This window comes from Astatotilapia calliptera, chromosome 8, assembly GCF_964374335.1.
Source record: "Astatotilapia calliptera chromosome 8, fAstCal68.1, whole genome shotgun sequence".
In the NCBI taxonomy this organism is placed as follows: Eukaryota; Metazoa; Chordata; class Actinopteri; order Cichliformes; family Cichlidae; genus Astatotilapia; species Astatotilapia calliptera.
Window position 1 is genome coordinate 10,938,667 of NC_137429.1, and position 17,755 is coordinate 10,956,421.

General features: G+C 38.7%; 2 protein-coding genes across 2 annotated transcripts; both read right to left on the reverse strand.

Moving 5' to 3' along the window:
- Window positions 1-8,325: 8,325 nt before the first annotated feature.
- On the reverse strand, window positions 8,326-13,736 carry bub3 (BUB3 mitotic checkpoint protein). The gene is made up of 8 exons (XM_026178460.2): window positions 13,564-13,736; window positions 11,518-11,712; window positions 11,358-11,427; window positions 11,104-11,255; window positions 10,435-10,593; window positions 10,147-10,324; window positions 9,690-9,906; window positions 8,326-8,711 (listed from the first exon to the last, which is right to left on the reverse strand). Exons 2-8 carry the CDS (start codon window positions 11,710-11,712, stop codon window positions 8,702-8,704), a joined length of 981 nt encoding a protein of 326 aa, XP_026034245.1. The 5' UTR covers window positions 13,564-13,736; the 3' UTR covers window positions 8,326-8,701.
- A 1,072-nt stretch (window positions 13,737-14,808) lies between these two features.
- hmx3b (H6 family homeobox 3b) lies at window positions 14,809-17,113 on the reverse strand. Its single transcript, XM_026178466.2, has 2 exons — window positions 16,419-17,113; window positions 14,809-16,138 (listed from the first exon to the last, which is right to left on the reverse strand). Exons 1-2 carry the CDS (start codon window positions 16,696-16,698, stop codon window positions 15,546-15,548), a joined length of 873 nt encoding a protein of 290 aa, XP_026034251.1. The 5' UTR covers window positions 16,699-17,113; the 3' UTR covers window positions 14,809-15,545.
- Between the last annotated feature and the right edge of the window lie 642 nt (window positions 17,114-17,755).

A 17,755-nucleotide genomic window follows, 5' to 3' on the forward strand; every position in this document is an offset into this window, starting at 1 on the left:
CCCCCTGCTGTGGTCAGTAAGGGGAGAAAAGGGGGAAATAAAATCAAGAATAAAAGAGGCATTTATAAACGTTTAGGTGTCAAGTGAAACGGGACAAAAGGGGGTGTTTTACTGTTATTTTAATGTCAGCATTATTATTGTATGAGAATCATGCAACAAGCATTGCATCGATGATCATTTATTGAAGCTTTTGACCTTATACTAACATCTGTGTTCCTGTGATTGTTATAACCTCTGATGAATCTTCTATTTACAGGTGTTAGGATAATGATATAATTTTTCATTGCAGGTGTAACCATGATCATTTTTATACATATCGCGATTTGTTGCTCATTGTAGAGTTGTGCTCAAGTTAATAAGGGTTAAAAGCTACAGTCAGCGCGAATGTCTGACTGATCTATTGAGGGGAAAGGCTTCGAGCATAGAAGGCCGCACGCGCTTACATAACATTGATATCATGTTATTCTTTGTGATCTTTTCTTCAATTATGTCTTTAAGGTTAGTTTAAATAGTGGCAGTTAATTAAACGACATTTATTAAAATATTAAATACCTGAGTCAGAACGTTACACGCGGATCACCTTAAGAGTCTGGGAAACTTTGTAGCTGCCTAACTTTTTTTTTAATGTTCTAGCTCCGTTGATTTGACACATTGGAATGTGTCAAAAAAGGGGGGGAAGGTTGAGCTTTAACATCAAACAAGGATTATTTGAACAATTTATAACTTCATTTGTGTCTTTAATAATTTAGGAATGGTAAAGCTTAAGCTAATAGCGGTCCGAGAAGACGGACCTTTTAGAGAATCAGTGAAAAAGCATAAACTATCACTTTCATGTTTAATCATTACTCATTGAAATGAACTGAATAGCGCTTAGAAGATTTGTTAATTTCTTTGTCTTTTGTTAAAAAGAGGGGTTTCAATAATTTTCAGACACACCTTGCAAATGTGCTTATAACGAGTTGGCACTCGGCCTTTTGAAGGTCAGAAGCTTTGTTCGGCGTGACTGTCCGGACTGATAAAGTGTAGGAAACGCCTTGAGTGCAGAGGGCTAAATGCAAACACGCTTACACACACATAAGATATGATTAGAATAAGTCCCTGGGACATTCTGAATGTTTTAGACCAATTTTGAATCACTAGAAGGTCAGTAGATAACAACATTAGATTATTAGGGTTAGGAAGAGAGGTGTTTTGGTTTTCTGTCTCTTACAGAGAAAGGAACAGACACCAGACGAGGCCACAGAGATACGAGGGTCCTTCGCAGCAGAGACAGATACAGTGACTGCCGAGACACCAACTGGGTCCAAGGGTCATGGCGTTTGGGCTCCAGCTAGTCACTTCAAAAGGATGAATCCCATAAATACAGCAATAACCATGAAGGGGTTGATGGAAATCCGGAAACACCAGACCAACGAGGTTCGAGAGGCTCTTGGGCAAAAGGGGGACGCCTTCCTGTTCTTTTCTGGAGGATACACGGGAGACACAGGACCCGAGGATACACAGATCGTTGTTTGAAATAGGGGCAGAATAATCCCCTGATCTGTGTCACGACTGAAGGGTTGTCTAACCCCTGAGGTTGAAGTAAGAAGAACAGAGGATCACGCAACTGGACGACACTGGTAGCTGCAGCAATAAAATAAAGGTTAAGAGCTCTTCGGACAGAGGTTCTAGTCTACGTCTGAATGGTATAAGGGAACACCAAATAAAGCTGTGGGAGAACAGGGGAGTGTCATCTGGACCTGCTATCCTTGTAGTAATAGTTTGTCTTGCACCTGACTTGCGCAAACACAGAGGTCATCTTACATATGGTTTGCCCGTCAGGGGGACAAAGGACCTCAGGAGTGAGAAGAGATGAACCCGGCCACACTGGGCTACAGGGTGTTTGTGAGGTCATTATTCTAATGACCTCATCAGGGGGAATTGTTAGATTATAATATTATTTTATGCCATGTTATACCCCTAATTAAAGATGGTGAATTATTATGTAGTTTTAGTTTGCATTATTCTCCTGAATCAGAAGAAGCTGATAACTATTGCATTAGTTAAACTGATTTGCATTACATTAAACTGCTGACTTGTTGTGAATGAATGATATTGTTTTATGATGCATTATACTGCTGAGTTATAAGAAATCTAATTTGTCTGAGTAGAAGAGAACAGAGTGTGCTGGAGTTTTCTGCCCTATTTCAGCAGGAGCAGATAAACAGGGAGCCAAGGTCGTAGCTCAGGCGCTGTGTGAGAGAAAGCATGTGAATGTTTAGGCTTTGTATGATAAGGTGGACGCACCAGAGGCTATAAAAGTTTGAGCAATGCTCCACCATTTTGAGATTTTGAGGCTGTCTGCATCAGTGTCCATCTCCCACGCGTGTGTTCATTAAAATCATCGTTTGACTCAACCCGGCCGGACCAGTGTTGTTATTGTGGTTTTTTCTCTTGTCTCCATCCCCAATATTTTGAACCTTAACATTCTCATTGATTAGGCAGCATAATGCACCGCAATCACTAATCACTCAGACAAAATGCACTTAGAAAATGACAAATGTATTTTATATTCAATAACATCGATTTTTCCCCCCTTGCTTAGGTAACAGGTTGGAGCTTAAACAGAGGGGCAATCAAATGTATTTCTCTATAACAATTACCGACGCTAACTTTGGACAAAGAACATGTTTAAAATAGGTCGTTGTGTTTAAACAAAGATGTAGTAACAGTTCAAATTCCCTTCAGTTTTTGTCACTGAACTGCTTGGGATCTGGGATGTTGCAGTATGATCACATCAACAGTTGCTGCAGGTTTGTTGGCTGCACATCTGTGATGCGAATCTTTCGTTCCACCACATCCCGGTGCTCTCTCTTCATGTTTAAGAAATAACTCTGAGATGATTCAACCAGAACTTTTTTCTAATGTTATGTTGTCCAATTTGGTGAACCCGTGTGTATTTTAGCCTCGGTTTCCATTTGGTTGCTGCTTCAAGGTATAACATGCTTTGGGTTCAGAGATGCTCTTCTGCATACTTCTTCATACTTCATACCTCTAACCTATGGCATCAACAAGGCATTCCCTGGAGATGGTTTAGGGGAAAGATCTCAGTAGATCAACTGTTTCTGAAATACTCAGACCAGGCCATCTGGCACCAACAACCATGCCATGTTCAAAGTTTCTTAAATCATAGTTTTTCCCTAATGATGCTTGTTTTCAACTTCAGCAGGTTGTTTGGCCATGTTCACATGCCTAATGCACTGAGTCATTGCCATGGGATTGGCTGATTAGATTTTTGACATAATGAGCAGTTGAACAATTGAACAGGTGTAACTAACAAAGTGGCATTTGAGTGCATATTATTTAGCATCAGTACTGCCAAATATCGTAGTATAACTTGTAGTTTTTAAACAATACTATGGTCAACCTACATAAACGTCCACAGGTCCTTGTATAAACTAGTCAATATTACTGAATACAAAGAAAGCTAATACCAGAAAACAGCTCCAAGCAGCTTCATTTAAGTAGTTATGTTACTCTAGACCCATGAGATCCTCATGGCCCACAATGACAATAGCATTGGTATACATGTTCCTGTGATCAGTGTCTTGACCCAAATGTCACAGGGCATATACAAACACAAAAAGCAATAATAGTCCTAAGGGTTTTCATTTTCTTATAATGCAGGATTTAGACAAATAAATAAGAAGCAAATATAGATTGATAGTGAAAAGGAAATGGACTATATTGATTTGAACTGAAAATGAAGGCCACTGGCTACTGTGGCTTTTCCTTTCACCCATTGTGACCTGAGTGTTAATATAAATGCAAGTATTTAACCTTAAGCTATGCTGTATGATTGCATGGTAAGCCCAAGTTTAGCTGTGCCTTCTTCTATTTGACACTAACACTTAATTGTCTGATAATGGCTGTCTTGAAATTGTATTCTGCAAGGGATTTTGCCAATAACCTCTAATAAAGCAGGTTGAAATGGATACAAGGAGTAAGTTAAATCTTGGCCACACTCACCCAGAGGCACAGAGGAAACTTGAGCCTCAAAGATTTGGTGCATTAGTTCTGCTAAGCTAACCGTGAATGCTAATTGCAGGAAGGACAAACTGTAACCCCTGCCCTGTGGCCATGAACCCATTAAACAGCACAGAGAGTTCATAGGTATGGAGAGTGCACAAAGAGGTTTGCCTGAAAAGACCTGCAATCTGATTTCAGTTTAAATGGGGATACCTACTTACTGTTTTTCAAAGGTTCCCCGGGGATGTGCCCTCCCTGTATTTAAAGTAAGACTGCTTGTCACTCCAGAACTGACCGCAAATCATCTGTACAATGCAAAAGGTTCTGGAGTCTGTTGTGTGAGACAGAGAACTTGGGTGTCTCTCTACAGGACAGATCAGTTATGTCTAAGTGCTTGTGGTTTCACGCCCTGGAGGGTAACAACCCAGTCATGGTAACATATGACACCCTGTACATGGAAAAGGTGTTCTTTATGATCAGGAGCAATAAAGCATTGCCACTGAATCACCAACCTTAATTATTTAGATTGAACTTTCATTTAGGCATAGATTGCTAAAAACACGCCAGACAAAATACAAAACCATGCTAGTGATAAAACATTACCAGGAATGCTATTATGCACAACAGTATCCCAATTTACATTGATTGCATGCTAACGTTTGCTAATTAGCACCAAACGTAAATGTGTTTGCTCAAAACCAGATGCCGGACAAACCAGATTTATATTTGACATTTGATAAAGTATTTGTCCCTTTCATGATTTCTTAGTTTTTTCCATATTTCTCACACTTAAATGTTTTAAATCTTCAAATAAATGTTCATATTTGACAAAGGTAACTATAAAAAAATCTGCATTTTATTACTTTATGAAAAAGTCACAGCTACTTTCTGCCACTGAATGTGCCATCTGCATCTGCTAACCACTCTTCTAAAGAATAAGTGGTCAAATGGTCCATTTATGAGGCCTTGGACAGTTTACATTGATGGAAGATACACACAAGTGTAACTGATAACCTGGTAGCCGAACGTTCCACATATTAATGCTTAAGTTTGTTTACGCTGTTTGTGTAAAACACAGAAATACATTTATTATGCGATGCCCTTTATAGTGAAGTTAGTCTAAATGTAAAACCTAATAAGATGTGGTAGTGTGATTAACACATTAGTGGCTCAGTAATTTAAAACAGCATCAATTGAGTTTTTATACAAGTTTGTTACACTGGTATAATTTCTTTCAGTTTCTACAGTCTCCAAAGTAAAGATCATGGTCTTGTCCTCCCCAGATTTAGCATGCTGTGTCCACTTCATCCAAACTTCGGGGGAACGAAACCCAACCCTTTCACTCGGGCATGGCTGTGGCCTGCCTCGCTCCTATCTGCCCCTGCCCCAGGGAGGCTTTTAAAGGAACTTTGGTGGGCGAGACAACATCTTCTCAAGAGCAATGTAGTTACATTAGAGCGTAATTAGGCGATAAAGCTTAAGGCCATGTAACCCACTGCTAGGTGTCACACTCACAGCTATCCATCTCTTTTACAGGGCTGACAGGGGACAGGGGCACTCCTCTGGGAGCTGGACTATAGTAAATTAAAAATCTCTGGGCATGACAAGGGGGGGTCACAGATATTTGGTTTGACATTCCATTTTGGCTCATAAGCTTTGCGCTGGAGATTAGGTTAAATACAGTGCAGTCCAAATCTTTATTTAAATCATTTAAAAATATTTAGAGACCTTATAAAAATAAGGTCTTTAAAATTATAAAACTGGATTACATTTCTTTATTAAATTAAATGTATGAATGATATTTTAGAAAAATTACAAAATAAAATACTTTTTAACCTCACTGGTGGCATAGTGCTATGAAAAAGTACTTTCCCCATCCATATTTTTTTTTTTGCATGTTTTTCACATGTTTGAGATCATCAAATAAATTGTAATATTAGACAAAGATAACTAGAGTGAATGCAAAATGCTATTTTGAAATGATGGTTTCATTTATTAAGGGGAAAGACCTATCCAAAGCTACCTCACCCATGCCAAAAAGTAATTGCCCCATAAAACTAATAACTGCTTGTGCCTCTCTTGGCAGCAAAAACTGCAATCAAGCATTTGTGATAACTGACAATGAGCCTTTCACATCACTGTGGAAGAATTCTGACCTACTGACAATTTTTTTTTGATTCAGCCCATTGAAGGGTTTTCGAGCGTGAACCTTCTGTTTAAGGTCACACCAAAGCATCTCAGTTTTAGGGCTAGACTTTGACTAGGCCACTCCAAAACCTTCATTTTGGTTTTTTGAGCAGAGGTGAGTTTACCGGTGTGTTTTGGATCTTTGTCCTGCTGCATAAACCCAGGTGTGCTTGCGCTTTAGGGCACAAACTGATGACCAGACATTCTCCTTCAGGATCAAAGCAGCTCCAGACTATCACTCTATTGTAATTTTAAAATTTGTTTGATAATTTGTGTAACAAATATGCAAAAATAACTGAAAAAATGTTTGCCCAGGAAGAGGGCAAACATTTTTCATAGCACTGTAAAGTATTAAAGGAGGCTTTGTTAGGGTGTCAGTAAAACCTCGAACACTGAACCATAGTAGGTGTGCTGATATGGTTATGAAATCTTGTAATCAGTTTTCTTCCAGCATGAAATATAATTTATGCTCATTAAAAATTACCATAGTTTAATTTTTATCATTTAAAATTGTGATTTCACAATTAAAAGCTTGAAGAAACTGCATTATAGCATGGTGTCACTTTGTGTCTTTGTGGTCTACAGTAAGTAACAATGAAACGTAAGACAAACCAGAATGTGGTCAATATTTTCCTGATGCATCATGTGATTTCCCCATTTTCCCCCAGCTCACGAACGACGCAGGGCTATCATCAGCTTGATATAATATTAGAAACCAGTCTTGAGAGATAAGGTGTCTGCTGAAGGTCATCTGCGCCCTCTTGAGTGAACATAAGAGCCCTTTGTGGTTGGGTTAAATGCACCTGACAGGCTGTTGGAGGACAATCACCCATTTTAATTGTCATGTAACGGTTTCATGTAGAGCCAAAGTGTCTGCAACACTTCAGTGGTTGGAAATCAGAGCCCAGCCACACAACCACAGATGTGGTTATCTGAACATTTGCTAGAGGAAATAAATAAAAAAAAGACATTTGGAAGAACATGCTGATAGATAATCCAGCTATCTGCAACAATTTGTTAAATTATAGAGCTTAATACATCTTTTAATAAAAGGGTTGGAAAAATACTAACTGCCTTAATGCACCTTTCAAATAGACTGCTAAATTACTTTTTCCTGTGTAACACCTATCCAATATGGGTTTAATGAACACACTAAATTTCGCAATTTAGTAGAAGCCAAAAATGGCAGGAAACAAGGTAATTCACTACACCCATAATAACAAACCCCTGCCCATTCTCCCTCTATTTCCATGAATGCCATTTCATATTAAGCTGCAGTCCTAATCTAACGTCAAAGACAGACTCATTATCGACAATCACAGGAATTAGTTACATCATTTCACCAAAGTGGACTAATCATTTCCAGGATACTGCAGAAGCAGATAAAACCATTTGGGAAAAAAATAGGATCTCTTAAATAGAATAACTGACATCTATATCTTCTCTCATGCTTAGGCTGAAAGGGTTCAGAAACTGCATTAGATGCCATTGAAAATCTGCGGGAAAAAGACATCGCTTATATTTTTCCAGAGCTGCACTGTGCCAGTCGTATATTACCAAATACTGCATTACAAAAGCCTGTGTTGCATCTAATTCTGTCATCAGTGTAACAACTGGCACAGTCTATAGATAAATTCAGTGATAATAATACACTTTTAAAAAGTTTTAGCCCTCTGAAACATCACTGCTGTCATCTGCTAAAACAGCAGAATTAGCTCATTGTTTATAGGTTGGAAGTTACCATAAATCCACTACTAAGGGATATATCTATATCTGGGGAGAGAGAGAGAGACAGAGAGGGAGAGAGATGTATATACACACACACTTAAAAATGGATGATGAAAAAAAGGATGATTAAATAGGCTGGGTCATCAAGTTTAGTTGTTTTTTTCTCCCAATTTTCCCCAGTAATAAACCTGGATCTTGTTTAGGCCAAAGACCTCTGATGTCTATCAGCAGAGGTCACTGTCTGGGGGCAAGTGGAGCCCACAGCAAGATGAGTGGATCATCACTTTCCCTCAACACATCATCAAGAGAACAATCCTTATTGCCTTGACACATTCCTAGCATTTCTCCAGCTGTTGTTCATGCAGGTAGTATGTGACAAAGTATAAATTAACTTCATGATGGTCATATTTGAACATTTATTAAATTCCAAGTATCAAACTGTGAGCACTGAAAGACTGATCCACGAACAGCTGCAACTGTGCCTTGTTAAAATGTCAAAATACCAAAAAGACCAAGGGGAAAGAAAAGTCAAAAAGGTACAGTATATACAAAAATGATTTTAGTCGAGAAAGAACAAGACAAATACATAAAAGAATGAAATATTTAACACAGACCAGAAACGAGCAGAAAATGTAACAACTGTTACTTAAATTACAAATGCGGTTTGGGAATGGAAAGAAATGACAGGAAACGATATAGTAATGGTACACTGGATGCCAGCAGATAAATCCAATGTGATAAAGGCTTCAAAGGCAGAGGGAAGTCTTCCTCTGTGCACTTAGGTTGACCTGTAAACCAAAAAACACAAGAAGAGATTCAATTAACTTGAGCAATCACTGAATTGATACATGGAGACAAGTCATATCCCATTTGGTAACTACAGTTTTGTATCATTGCTTCTTTTCGAAGTTCTCGACAAAAGCCACTCACCTTTTAATTAAGTCGGTACTTTAAAATTACTTTTAACATCTGCTTATTGAGATTACAATCAGTCTTTCTACATCTAAAAGCTCCAATGAAAAAAAAAGCACATTTAAGGCATCCTGAGGTGAAGGAAAAGATAACCTTAAAGAGATTTGGATTTTTGGCCAGAGTCCCAGTATAGTCATGGCTATGATATACACCACAAAGATAAGCCTCAAAATGCCAGGTCGTGGTTACCAAACACATGACAAGAAACTGTTGAGCTCTGCAACCAGGTTCTAGGGACAAGTATGGCTGACGGTGAAAGAGACAATCTGGTATTTGAAAAGTATGTTGTGATGTTTATAGACTATTATGGATGTTTACCTGCCAGTACCTATTCAGCTTACTCAAATAAAGCTGAAAATGAACTCTAATAAAATCTATGATTTATTTCAAATTAGATATAGAGGGAAATATTAAGAATTCCTTTTAAAATACTTTAGGTCTGGATTGAAAAACAAGTCAAAAGAACACCTCAATTCTTTTGACTTTGACAAAACAGGGGTAGTATTTATAACAGGCCCACTTTAATGGACTGCCTCATGCTATATAGAAGGTTTATGTTTATTTGGTCACTGAGTAGATATTTATAACAGCCACAGATGTACAAAGTGAAAGGAGGACTTCAAGTTCTCATCTATCTTTCACTATCGGATATTGAAAAGTGGATGGACAGAGATAAAGATCAGCATATGCTGCAGCTCGACCTGCACATTGTAAACAGCACTGCTCAGAGATTCAGCGGTATGAAACTGCCATTCTGAGCAGTACTTTGCACAGCAGACAAGAGGAAGACTCACTTGGGCTTTGTCTCGGCATCTGTGACCTGGCGGATAAAGATGGCATCCTCTGGGTGGCTGATGTCTCCTTTCTCAAACATGTAGGAAGCGGCGATTGCAAGCATGGTGCCATCATTATTAAAGGCCAGTGATGCAATACTGGTTGGATACCGATGGAACTGACACAAACGCTTCTTGTTGAATGGATCCCAGATGTTCACAAAGCCATCTGAGCCACCTGGTAAAAGGAGAGGTTCAAGGTCAACCTCAAAAAGTTTTCGGCCTTGTTATTGCTGAGATATGGATCTATATTAACAAGAGTTCTGGATGCAACCTTGGCAGTTAAGAGGTGAAGGACAGAGAAAAATCTAAGATATTTTCTGTAGCTGACTCTTTTTGTATATACATATATAAGCTAAGACAGATCTAAGAATAAACAAATACCTGCTTTTGTCAAGTACTAACTAGCCAATCTTACCTGTGGCAAAGGTGTTATGAACACTGTGAAATGAGATGGCATTGACAGGATAAACATGCTCGATTCCTTCTTCCTTCAGCCTGTGGCACTTGAAAGCGTATTTCTTCTTCTGAACTTCCTGGCTTGGGTCCAGGTACTCTACAGCTACACGTCCCTCAATTGAACTCAAGACATACCCCTGGAGCCAAGACAGAAAATATGAGGTTAAAATTTGACTCTATATTATCAGGTTCTATTAAGAACAAATTATCAGCCAGGTTTTAACAGTCTTCATATTTTATAGTCTACCTGTTTGTTGGGGAAGGCTCTAATGCAGCGCGTCTGATACTTCAGACTGGACTCTCTTCTTTGCTGCACATATCCCATGTTTCTCAAATCCCACACCAGTACTCGTCGTCCTGCTGTGCCAACAATCAGCCTATCTCCAGCCACAGAGAGGGTATACACCTTTGACAAAGACAAGTTATGAGACAAGATGGCGACATCACTAGCAGTGCCAAAAATCATATGAAATGTATATGCATACAACATTACTTAACCACATGCAAACATATTAAACTTAACATCTTTTTCTTTGTTAACCATTATGGGAAAGTAAATGAATACAATTACAATGTCTAATGTAGGGAGCTTTCTAGAAAATATATTAATAGCTACATCACTGTGTACCAGTATTAGGAGTAAAGCCAAAATAAAATGTAAATAAAATCCATCAAAAAAATTTCCTGTTTTCATTAATAGTCTTATCAACTCATTCTCAATAACAACTGCTAAACCTGTAATGCCCTCCTGAGAATCCAAAATACTTTGTTGCTTTGAAAAAGGATGAATCTCCAAAAATGTCATGTTTTCTTTTTTAAACTTTAATAGCAATTCTAGTGATTTAGATCTGAAAACATGTATATAACAATCTTATAAACAATATGGTTAAGCTCAGTGGTGGCTCTACTGCTTTACCTTGTCTGGCTGAGTAAAGGTGCCAGCGTTGCAGGGCGTTCGTGGGTCCCACAGTCGAACTGATCTATCCCAGCTACCTGTTACCATGACATTAACTTCTGGGCAGTACTCTACACAACGAATGGCAGCATCATGTGTTCCAACAATTGTGTCTGTTTAAAGAGAAGAAACCAGCAGAATATAGATGAAAGCATTCCAACAAATATGTTTTACTACTGGAAGTTTTTAATCCACCTACCAGATTAGTAACATACCTTGGTCTGTGTTCAAATCATGCATTTTTAACTGTGCATCTAAACCTCCACTCCAAGAATGTGTTGGATCCTGAAAGTTAAAGGTTTATCATTTGAGCACACCAGACTTCAAGGCTATAACATAACAAGAAGAAACCTAAGCAGAAAATATGTGACCTACATAAAATGCACAATCCAGAACTGGAGCCGTGTGCTGGTACTTCATTCGCATGGTGTTGCCTCCCACGTCATAGAGACGGACAGTGCAGTCCCAAGAGGAAACCAGGAGAAACTGGGCTGTGCTGGGACTGAACTTGACAGCAGAGATGCCATCCTCTGGTCCCTGATTGAGCTTGTACTCGTTTGAGCCTGTCATCTGCAGCAGAGGAAAATGAGCAGGCGATTTCAACTTTAATAGTAATCAACCCTGCAAGGTGTTTTAATGCAACCTAACTGACATTTAGACTGGAATCACAACAGGACACAACAGAGGTCAAACATTATAAACTGGGCTGTTAATTTCGATCTAACTGCCCAGTTTTAAATACTGCTCCACTATGAACATCTATGACACTGTCAAAACACATATTTTATTCATTTCCTCATTCATTTGGAAAAAAATGTCTGTACAGAAATTTTTAACACTTTATTGGGCAAGGAGCTATATTTGGTAACTTAATAGCCAAAATTAGCACCCCAATGCTTCATATTGAAATTGTAGAGCCATGGATTCCTCCCAGTGAGTCAGCAAAGATCAGGTCATATATATATATATAGTTCCAGTTGTATAGTTGTGATAGAAGTTGACATAGGTGTTGTTTGTTTAGGATTTCTAGAAATTTGAGACGTGTGTGGCATAAAAACTGTAGCAACATATTTGATCATATGACCTGTTCACCTGAAACTGGTACAAGGGATGTCAAGTCCATTTTAGACATACACCGGATGTATCTAGCAAGCCATACTTGTGTTATGAAAAACAAACAAAATAAAAAACTATTATAAACGTAGGACAGCAGATGTCAATTGTATATTGAACCTTGCCACAAGTTTGTGTAATAACATAAAGTGATTCAGTGACAAATGTATTCCACTTGACATTTTCAGGCTATAAATAGAACCACAGATGCTATATTTAGTTCATTTTATAAGCATACATCCATGTATTTTTTACCGTGAGTCTTGTTACTGCTAAAATTGACTTAGTATTTCAATATATGCGATTAATTTATTTTGGACTGAATTACATGTAAGAGAAAATAAGTGGTACCACCACTAGTTATACCATTTTTTACAATTTCTGCATCACCGTTTTAGATTCATTTTAGGCTTCACTGTTAATGCGCACCTTCAAAGATGGCTGGATATTTATGTTCTCTCTTTTATTTTGCATTTGTGTAGTTGGAACTTTTTTTTTTAAGTACCATGCCGTATATAAACCCTAGATCCAGGTGGATACACATGCAGCGAAAAAACTTAAATTGTTGCTGAAAATGATAAATATTTAGTTACAATGTCTTATTGGAAATTATGTCACCTTACAGAAGCTTCAAGTATCATAAGGCCTGTGACAGAACAGGACTGCTGTTATCGTTGTGACAAATGCCAGTATTATTCAAGATAAAAATGTTTCCCTAAAATCTCTAAGTTTTTCCAGTACTTTATTTTATAGACACACTTTTTGGAAACATGTTTACCTAAGATGGGGAGAAGTCATTATACTGATTGTGATTTGCAACACAACGTGCTCCAATGACACTTCAGATTTGAAATTTTGAATTTCCACGTCTTTCAGTGATTCCCTTATAAAGGGTTACTATTACTTAGAAGTTATTAGTGGCTTCAGTGAAAACCAAACATGCGTTTTCATACACATTATAAAGCTACATAAATTCCCTGGTCGCAAACACAGCCTAACAGCAGTTGGTTAAAGGCTTTGTTGCTTGTTTTCAATGCAGCCCACCGACAGAATACCCGCCCCAAATAGTAGCTAGCAACCATATAAACTAAAATACATGTTTATATGCCTTTCTGTCAGTTGAATGACTGCGCTACTTGTGACTTTATAACCGCATTACTTTTTGTTCCACACTGACTGGACTCATTGTTCAGTTAAATCCAGGAATTACACCAAGCCCACTACTACTCTTGCCACTGGTGTTAGCTAATGCTAGCTCGAAAGGGCAAAAGCAACGAGCACAAATGTTAGTAGTTTCACTTCACTTACCGCTTCAGTCAGATGTCGTTCGGACGTGATCAGTTGGTTTATTTGCCAAGAGCGATTATTATACCTTTTTAGTTAACTATAAAAATATATGAATATACGAGAACACAATGTGGCTGCGTGAGGATAGCTCGCTACCGACGGTCCACAAGGCGCTGATTGGTTGAAAGAAATGTTCAAGTTCGCGCCTGCGATTTCATTGGCTGAGCTGATTTCTATGGTTATTTCCGTTGTCTCAATACAGAACACGTGACATGGGTCCCTTTTCTGTCTTACGCCGTATTTCTTCCTAGAGCCTACTTTCTAAGATGAATAGGCCTGATACCTATCTATCTATCTATCTATCTATCTATCTATCTATCTATCTATCTATCTATCTATCTATCTATCTATCTATCTATCTATCTATCTATCTATCTATCTATCTATCTATCTATCTATGCAAGCATTTATCTGTGGTTTTACTCTAAAATCATGAAGTTGTATAGCTCATATGTTAAATAAACAGGTAGCAGAAAAGCTGAGAGAAAAGTGAGCACATTTTGAAACAGGCACCTGTACAATGCGCCTTTTTTTGTTGTCCATTTTTTTGTTTTTGGCTTTTTGCTTTTGCTTTTTGAAGTTTGACTAGGAGTTTACCACATAAATTAACCACCATAAATCAACCATATTGAGGCACATGTAATGGTATATTTTAGTTTAAGCTGCTCTCAAGCGCTATTCAATAAGGAAAATAATAAAAAAGAATAATAAAATAAAGCATATAGTAACGTGATGACTTTATGAAAAATTAAGAAGGCCGGCTCTCAATCTTTCTGATTCATTTTGTAATTTAGGCTAGTACATTCTAATTTGTGTGGATATGTGACAGTTTTCTTCTTCTTCTAATTATAGGACATGTTTTCCGCAATACTTTTTCTTAATTATATAAAGCAAAAATTATATGATGAAAAGAGCTGACGCTGAGGCCTAAATGCTTCACAGAAACCCAACATTTGGTTCATCCAACGTTCCTATTATTTAGAATGCAGTTGTTTATTTTTCTAAGTGATCGGTATAAATATTGTTGCCACTCTAATGCTGATCCGTGTTTTATTTTCGATAGGCTCGAAAATAAAACACGGATCAGCATTAGAGGAAGCTTAAGAACCCTTAAGAACATACCCCTCACAAATGTTTGAAACCAAGAACGACATGACTTGAATAAACATTCGTGTTGCACACACCAAGGCTATATAAAAGGAAACATTTCTTGCTTGAATTAATTTTTACTGAGTGCGAGACCATATAATATACAGAATTTCAATAACAACATCAGAAGAAAACCATACACAAAAAACAGAGGCTTTTTTGGCTTTTTCATGGCTTTAAAATTACGCCAACCACTGCGTCAAAAAGACAAATGCCTGTATCATCTGCAGTTGTTTTTTTGGTGGTGGGGTGGGGGGGGGGGGGTCTTTTAAGAATGACATGATTGTCCTGACTATTACCAAGTGAGCTATAGGCCTATGGGAGACAAAGGCTGGCAGCCTAATTTAAAGCCAACAGTATTGCACAATATTGAAAAATATTAAAATATTTAATTCCACATTCAAACACTGACACAAATCTCTGTAAATTACATATAGACAGCCAACCCTGTTCAACTTAATACGTTCAAATATATGCACCCAAAATGGATCATAATAATTAAAAAGAAAAAAGAAAATAACCAGAAAATCCATTACTTTTGTTCCCCACACGCGTGGGAGCTGTAAAAGGGACCCTGTCTTGCTCAAGGACACTTTAGTAGAAGAAAGCATGATTACAAATAATAATAATAATAATAATAATAATAATAATAATAATAATAATAATAATAATAATAATAATAATAATAATAATAATAACTGTGTCCGTTCAATCTACAAAATATACAAAACAATTTTTTTTCAGTTAATCACTCTCATTTAAAAACATATGTACAATGCTTTATGACACAAATGTTAAACGGGTCTCAGCAGTGGGACTGGGTGAGAATAGTACATGTGGTGGGGGAAAGCCAGGAGTGCCTGGCCGCCCGGTGAGTTTGTAGCAGGGCCCCCGCTCGTTTCTGGGGCTCCATTCTCGTGGTAGAGTATGGGAACCCGCACAATCCTCTGTGCCGCCGCATGGCTCAGGTTGGCCGCCTCCAGCTCGGCGGCCAACTGCCTTTTCCACTTATTCCTCCGGTTCTGGAACCAGATTTTCACCTGCGTCTCGGTTAAGTGCAGAGACGCGGCTAGGCCTGCCCTCTCTGAGCTGCTCAGGTAGCGCTTAATGTCGAAAGTGGACTCCAGCTGAAAGACCTGACTTCTGGAAAACACGGTGCGCGTCTTCTTCTTCCGACAGGGCTTCTTCTCGGAGTCCAGCTCGTCGTTTTTTCTCCTCCAGTCGTCCTCCTGGTCTGTTTCTTTCTTTGGCTCCTCCGAGTCACTTTCATCCAGGGCGATGTCATCGTCGGCGCTTTCATCTTTGGCATCTTGATCACTTTTCTGGAGATCCGGAGAGCGCCTGTCCGGTGCCTGTGATGCTTCTCTTAAGCTGACCTTCTCAGACCCTGGAGAAAAACATTTTATTTTGTTAAAACCTATTCTTCAACGACAAACAATTCTGCAGTGAAAGCTATCCTACCTCTATTCTATTTTCCCCTTTATGTAATTGGTTTATTGTTGGGATACATTAAGTTTAATTTAGAGTTTAAAGTATTTAAAACGTTTTTATTAAGATTTACGTATCCATTCACGATGTTGAATACACCACAGCTTTTTCCGATAGAAGAACGTGAATTAATATTAAAACACTATACGTCCCTCGTCTAAAGCAAAACAATAATTTACCTCCAGTCCTAAAATGTGCTCCAAGCGTGTAGGGGTACCACCAGGTAGATGCTCTTTCCAGATATTGCGCGGATAGTCCAATTCTCTGTGCTGGCAGCTCAAATCGAGGAACAGACAAATCACCGAGCCGAGAAAAGAAACTGCCTTCCAAAACCCCCTTGTGCGAGCTGAGGATGCTTTTTGGCTTCGTGGGTTTGTCTTCAATATTCAGCAGGTTCTTTATGGAGAACGGCGAGTCTTTTGCAGGTTGGCGAGCCTCTTGAGTATCAGAGTCTGCCATCACCGTTTACTGTCCGACAGGGATCACCATCAAAAGCTGAAAAAAGATATTAAACAGATCTAAAGGATTCTCTGGCGTTAAAGTCCGAGCTAAAATAGTTCGCATAAGATGGAGGGAAAACTCAGAAAGTCGCGTAAAGCTGTGCCCAGCTTCCCCCCCACGAGAATGATCAGCGTGAGAGCGCAGAGATCACTGAGTCAGACTTGCTCCCGACCGTAGTGATGAAATAAAAATGCCATCCGAGTTAAAGCGTGCTCGGTCGCTGCTATTGGACAGGTACAATAGCAAATGGGATTTGAGATGAAACCGCGTGGGGGTCTGACAAGAATGGACTCCAAAGAAAAAGGCCGCGCGAGAGTTTTGGCTTCGGGCTCAGCAGTACGCACCCACTTGTCAACCAATTAGATAAAAGAGGAAAATGTATCAGGGTTATGAGGGGTGTGCGCGAGCCACAATTACCTGTCAGTAAATTGAATAAATGGTCCATTGATTAAATGGTCCAGCGAAATCAAGCAACTTAGCCTTATTAAACAAATTACGCATAGGATTTACGCACGAATGTAAGCTACGATATACAATAACAAAATGGCGAAGTATTATTCTTAACGCACAAAAAGATTCAGAAAATTGTTAAATATTTAGTCATTTAATGATTTTTGTCATTAAACGCGGACGCTGAACACTATGACGCACGATTTCGGCGTGCCACTATTCTGTTGCGTCCTGACGCGCGTGTGTTCGGCAGGAAAGCTGTTCGTTTCACCTGCACCGGAGCGCATTGACTTCGGTGTAATTTTATTAGCCAGGAAGCGCTACAGGCAGACATCAAATTGAATGTTTAACCATCGTGATAAAGTCTTTTCACATCAGCTTAGTACCAAAGCAGACAAACCCACAGGGGCAGCAGGTGATCTAATGCGCGAGGATGACAATAGGCCTGTTTCTGTCACACATACAACAGTGCTAGTACTTGAATTAAGCAAATTTCAATTGTGTACCTGAAGAGACATGTATAAGAGCTGTTTGGTCACATTTTATTTGTGCGTATGATGAACGA

Coding starts and splice junctions, on each gene's coding strand:
- hmx3b (XM_026178466.2), bottom strand. CDS start 16,698: ATGGCAGACTCTGATACTCAAGAGGCTCGCCAACCTGCAAAAGACTCG. Junction 16,139..16,418: donor AGCACATTTTAGGACTGGAG/GTAAATTATTGT, acceptor GTTTTTCTCCAG/GGTCTGAGAAGGTCAGCTTA.
- bub3 (XM_026178460.2), bottom strand. CDS start 11,712: ATGACAGGCTCAAACGAGTACAAGCTCAATCAGGGACCAGAGGATGGC. Junction 11,256..11,357: donor TGATTTGAACACAGACCAAG/GTATGTTACTAA, acceptor CTCTTTAAACAG/ACACAATTGTTGGAACACAT. Junction 10,594..11,103: donor CCTTTACTCAGCCAGACAAG/GTAAAGCAGTAG, acceptor TCTTTGTCAAAG/GTGTATACCCTCTCTGTGGC.